Source organism: Pollachius pollachius (genome assembly GCF_949987615.1).
Source record: "Pollachius pollachius genome assembly, chromosome: 8".
In the NCBI taxonomy this organism is placed as follows: Eukaryota; Metazoa; Chordata; class Actinopteri; order Gadiformes; family Gadidae; genus Pollachius; species Pollachius pollachius.
The window spans coordinates 3,197,335-3,202,334 of NC_136941.1; the positions used below are offsets into that span (position 1 = coordinate 3,197,335).

The 5,000-nt window shown below is 46.5% G+C and overlaps 1 protein-coding gene across 1 annotated transcript in view; it reads left to right on the forward strand.

Moving 5' to 3' along the window:
* Window positions 1-5,000, forward strand: part of lamb2l (laminin, beta 2-like) — a 59,609-nt gene that overhangs the window by 37,150 nt on the left and 17,459 nt on the right. The window contains exons 16-18 of the mRNA XM_079741564.1: window positions 1,301-1,462; window positions 1,854-1,975; window positions 4,232-4,352. Of these exons, the coding sequence (XP_079597690.1) occupies window positions 1,301-1,462; window positions 1,854-1,975; window positions 4,232-4,352 (405 nt within the window). The remainder of the gene's footprint in view (window positions 1-1,300; window positions 1,463-1,853; window positions 1,976-4,231; window positions 4,353-5,000) is intronic.

Genomic DNA, 5,000 nt, shown 5'->3' on the forward strand with positions numbered 1-5,000 from the left:
AGACTAATAATGTGGTGAAACGACGTAGAAGTTCAGTGGGGTGATGGGTTCACCTTCTAACGAAACACTTTGATCTCCTTCACTGGGAGCGGTGTCAGTGTGTGTGTGTGTGTGTGCATGCATCTATTTGTGTTTTTGTGTGTGTGTGTGTGTGTGTGCGCGTGTGTGTGTGTGTGTGTGTAAGATGTATGTAAACACAACCACAGCATGCTCATACATGTACAGTACATGCCTGAGCAAGCGTGTGTGTTAAGGTGTGTGTGTTCAGGTGTGTGTGTTCAGGCGTGTGTGTTCAGATGTGTGTGTGTGTGTGTGTGTGTGTGTGTGTGCAGGGGTTTAGCGAGGCCTCAGGTTAGTTATGCGTGAAGCCTAACCATGAGGGGTGCAGCTGTTACTATGACTCCATGTTCTGAGGTGATGGATGATCAGCGACAACCCCCCCCACACACACACACACACACACACACACACACACACACACACACACACACACTGGGACCCGGGGCGTAGGGAGATGGGTGGCGTGTGCTGTGACCTGCAGGTGGTGTTATGTTAACCTGGGCTGAGGACACAGAGTCCCGGCTGGAGACTAAACTCTGATTGGATCAGGGGAACTGGGACGTCGTCAGGGTCTGTTTGGGTTAGGACCGGGACTTGAGGCAATGTGCTTCATTACATGTGGGGACATCGTGCGAGGTTGAAGACACAATGTACAAGGGTGCACTTTATTTTTTTGTGTTGGGGAAAACACAAAGATAAAATGCAAACATGAGGTACTTAATTGTGTAGCATCTACAGTAGCTGCTATCCTTGCTTTACTTGGGGAATGGGTTAGCCTAGCGATTGTAATACTTGCACTTGGTTCTATGAACATCTTTACTGTACCGACAGCGATATATTGTTTCACTTCTTATGACAAATGTACTTATTGTAACAAATGCACTTATTGTAAGTCGCTTTGGATAAAAGCGTCTGCTAAATGCCCTAAATGTAAATGTAAATGTAAATGTAAATGATGGAACGATTATATTTGTTTTTCTGTTTTTGTGTCTCATCCTCTCTCTCTCTCTCTCGCTCTCTCTCTCTCTCTCTCTCTCTCTCTCCCTCTGCCCGCTTCTCTGTCTCTCTGTATCTCCCTCATTTTTTCTGTGTCTATCTATTCATCTCTCTCTCTCTCTCTCTCTCTCTCTCTCTCCCATACGTTCTCTCGAAATCTCTCTCTCTCTCCCTCTCCACCACTCTCTCTCTCTCTCTCCCTCCTCCCTCTCCTCCTCCTCCCCCCCCCCCCCCCCCCCCCCAGCCTGACGTGCGGGAGGTGCATCGGGTGCGCAGCCCGGGTCACATGATCACCTGGACAGGCCCTGGCTTTAGGCGGGTCAAAGATGGCGCCGGTCTGGTGTTCACCGTGGACGACGTGCCGCACGCCATGGAGTACGACATCATGATCCGCTACGAACCCGAGGTGGGCGCCGGCCTAGCGCGTGGGGCCTTGTCGAAAGGGCAGGATGGGGGGGGGGGGGGGGGGGAAAGGGGGTTGGGGTGTTTGTCTGTAGGTTGACCTGTAGGATGTCCCCTGACCCCTGACCCCTGACCTCTCCCTGCTCCTGAGTCAACAGGATATCCTAGCTCTGCCTGGACCTTAAAAGTGAAATGTGAAATGAGAAATGAGGTTTTGTTTTACATATATCCTCAGTGATCGTTTTTGGTGGATTCCTAAGAGTGTGTGTGTGTGTGTGTGTGTTTGTGTGTGTGCGTGTGTGTGTGTGTGTGTGTGTGTGCGTGCGTGCGTGTGTGTGTGTGTGTGTGTGTGTGTGTGTGTGTGTGTGTGTGTGTGTGTGTGTGTGTGTGTGCAGTCCACAGAGGACTGGGAGGTGATAGTCAGTGTTACTTCTGAAATGTTGGCCAGCAGCCAGCGCTGTGGAAACCTGCTGCCCACCGAACAGCTTTACACTGTCAGCCTACCCCACCGCAAGAGGTACCCTCCACCCTGTACCCTACACCCTACACCCTGTACCCTACTCCCTACACCCTGTACCCTGTACCCTCCACCCTGTACCCTGTACCCTACACCCTGTACTCTACTCCCTACACCCTGTACCCTGTACCCTCCACCCTGTACCCTGTACCCTACACCCTGTACTCTACTCCCTACACCCTGTACCCTGTACCCTACTCCCTGTACCCTACACCCTACACCATGTACCCTACTCCCTACACCCTGCACCCTGTACCCTCCACCCTGTACCCTACACCCTACACCATGCACCCTACTCCCTACACCCTGCACCCTGTACCCTACACCCTATACCCTACACCCTACACCATGTACCCTACTCCCTATACCCTGCACCCTGTACCCTACACCCTATACCCTACACCCTACACCATGTACCCTACTCCCTACACCCTGCACCCTGTACCCTACACCCTATACCCTACTCCCTACACACTACAAACTACACCCCTTTACCCTAAACCCTACACCCTACACACTGCACCCTACACCCTGTTCCCTAAACCCTACACCCTACAAACTGCACCCTACACCCTGTTCCCTAAACCCTCCACCCTACACCTCTGTACCCTAAACCCTACACCCTACAAACTGCACCCTACACCCTACAAACTGCACCCTACACCCTACAAACTGCACCCTACACCCTGTTCCCTAAACCCTACACCCTACAACCTACACCCTCCACCCTACAGCCTACAACCTACACCCTCAGCTTACCCCCTATACCTTACCCCTTACCCCCTTACCCCCTACCCCCTACACCCTACACCCTACACCCTACACTAGGGCTCGACGATTAATCAAATTTCGATCTCGATTTCGATTTTAGCGTCAAACGATCACAAAACTAACGTAATCGTTTCTTAACATAATCAGTTTTTTCTTCTTTTTTTTTTACGTTTTATCGAAATAACTGCCGTATACATTTCTGTACATTGATTTGGTTTGAACATTTTCTCTTTCACGATTTTGTGTTGATGGGGTAGAACCGATCCGTATGGAAGCCAACACACAACCGTTAAAGTTGATCATTAGTGAATCAATCAGTTAATAACGCTCGTCATTGTAATTTGCGCTGACTGCACAGGCCGCTCGGTCCTCTAGTCGAGTCTGTAAAACAACTTTCTCATGCCTGACCCGACCCACAGACCTCTTCATCCTGCGGATACAAACAGCTCAGTCAACCATAGCCCCCCCTCCCCATTGCCCCCTGGGTTCTCCACTGTGATTGGTCACTCAACCAGAACCAATTAGAAAAGCCCCCTCGAACACAGAGCCTGCAGCGCGCACGCTAGATAGCCACGGAGATGAGATGAGATAGACTGAGTTGAAGTGAGATATGTGGAACGATATGGAGAAAGAAACATAGGAAATGTAATTAAAGGCATGTGGAAAGATAAGAAAGATATGTACAGGGATTTCTAAGTAGATATGTGAAAGATACGAGGACAGATATCTAGAAAGACTCACTTAGATACACAGTGTTGGTGTGTATCTAAGTGTGTGCATCTAGGTGTGTGTATCTAGGTGTGTGCATCCAAGTGTGTTTATCTAGGTGTGTGTATCTAAGTGTGTATATCTAGGTGTGTATCTAAGTGTGTATATCTAGGTGTCTATCTAAGTGTATCTAAGTGTGTATATCTAAGTGTGTATATCTAGGTGTCTATCTAAGTGTATCTAAGTGTGTATATCTAGGTGTGTATCTAAGTGTGTATATCTAAGTATGTATCTAAGTGTGTATATCTAGGTGTCTATCTAAGTGTATCTAGGTGTGTATCTAAGTGTGTATATCTAAGTATGTATCTAAGTGTATATATCTAAGTATGTATCTAAGTGTGTATATCTAAGTATGTATCTAAGTGTGTATATCTAGGTGTCTATCTAAGTGTATCTAGGTGTGTATCTAAGTGTGTATATCTAAGTATGTATCTAAGTGTGTATATCTAAGTATGTATCTAAGTGTGTATATCTAGGTGTCTATCTAAGTGTATCTAGGTGTGTATCTAAGTGTGTATATCTAAGTATGTATCTAAGTGTGTATATCTAAGTATGTATCTAAGTGTGTATATCTAAGTATGTATCTAAGTGTGTATATCTAGGTGTCTATCTAAGTGTATCTAGGTGTGTATCTAAGTGTGTATATCTAAGTATGTATCTAAGTGTGTATATCTAGGTATGTATCTAAGTGTGTATATCTGCGTGCGTCTACTCCAGGTACGTCCAGATGCCACGGGCGTTCTGCTTTGAACCGGCCAATCGCTACAAGATCGCGATCCGATTCCAGCGCCACGGAGTTTCCCACCGCCACCTCACCGCCTTCATCCTCGTAGACTCGGTAACATACCCCTACTCTTCCTCATCCTCCTCCTCTACCTCCCCATGGTAACACACCCCTCCAATCCCTCCTCATCCCCTCAATAAAACTCCCCTCCTCTTCCTCCTGATCCTTCTCCTCCTCCTCTTCGTCCTCACTCATCCCCATGGTGACCCTCCCCACTTGCTCCTAGTCCCCATGGTAATATGCAAATAACATTATGTACATATTACCATATACCAGGGGTCGGCAACCCTAGGCACTCTGATTTTTTATTTTATTATTATTATTAAAAAATTTCACCGCACAATACAGCAGCATAATTATTACTACCGATTTTTTTTGCACTTTGTTCTGTTTTGGGCCTTTCCTCCCAGTGCAAATATGATTAAATGAGTTACTGAACGCAGTGTTTTGAAATGGGATCAATTGAGAAGAAAATATATAAAATATTGTTGCAAGTGGCCTGTATGCATCACCTTCACATGGTTTTGCAAAGCTGTACATGTCTTAAAGATATTGACGTGGATGGTTCCAACATTCTCATCTATTCTTGTTTTTTACATTACTCACAGTGCAAATATGTTTTTGAATGAGTTTCTGAAAGTGGTGTTTTAAGATGGGACATATGTAATTATAATTTGTAAGCCCATGTAGCAAATACAACAA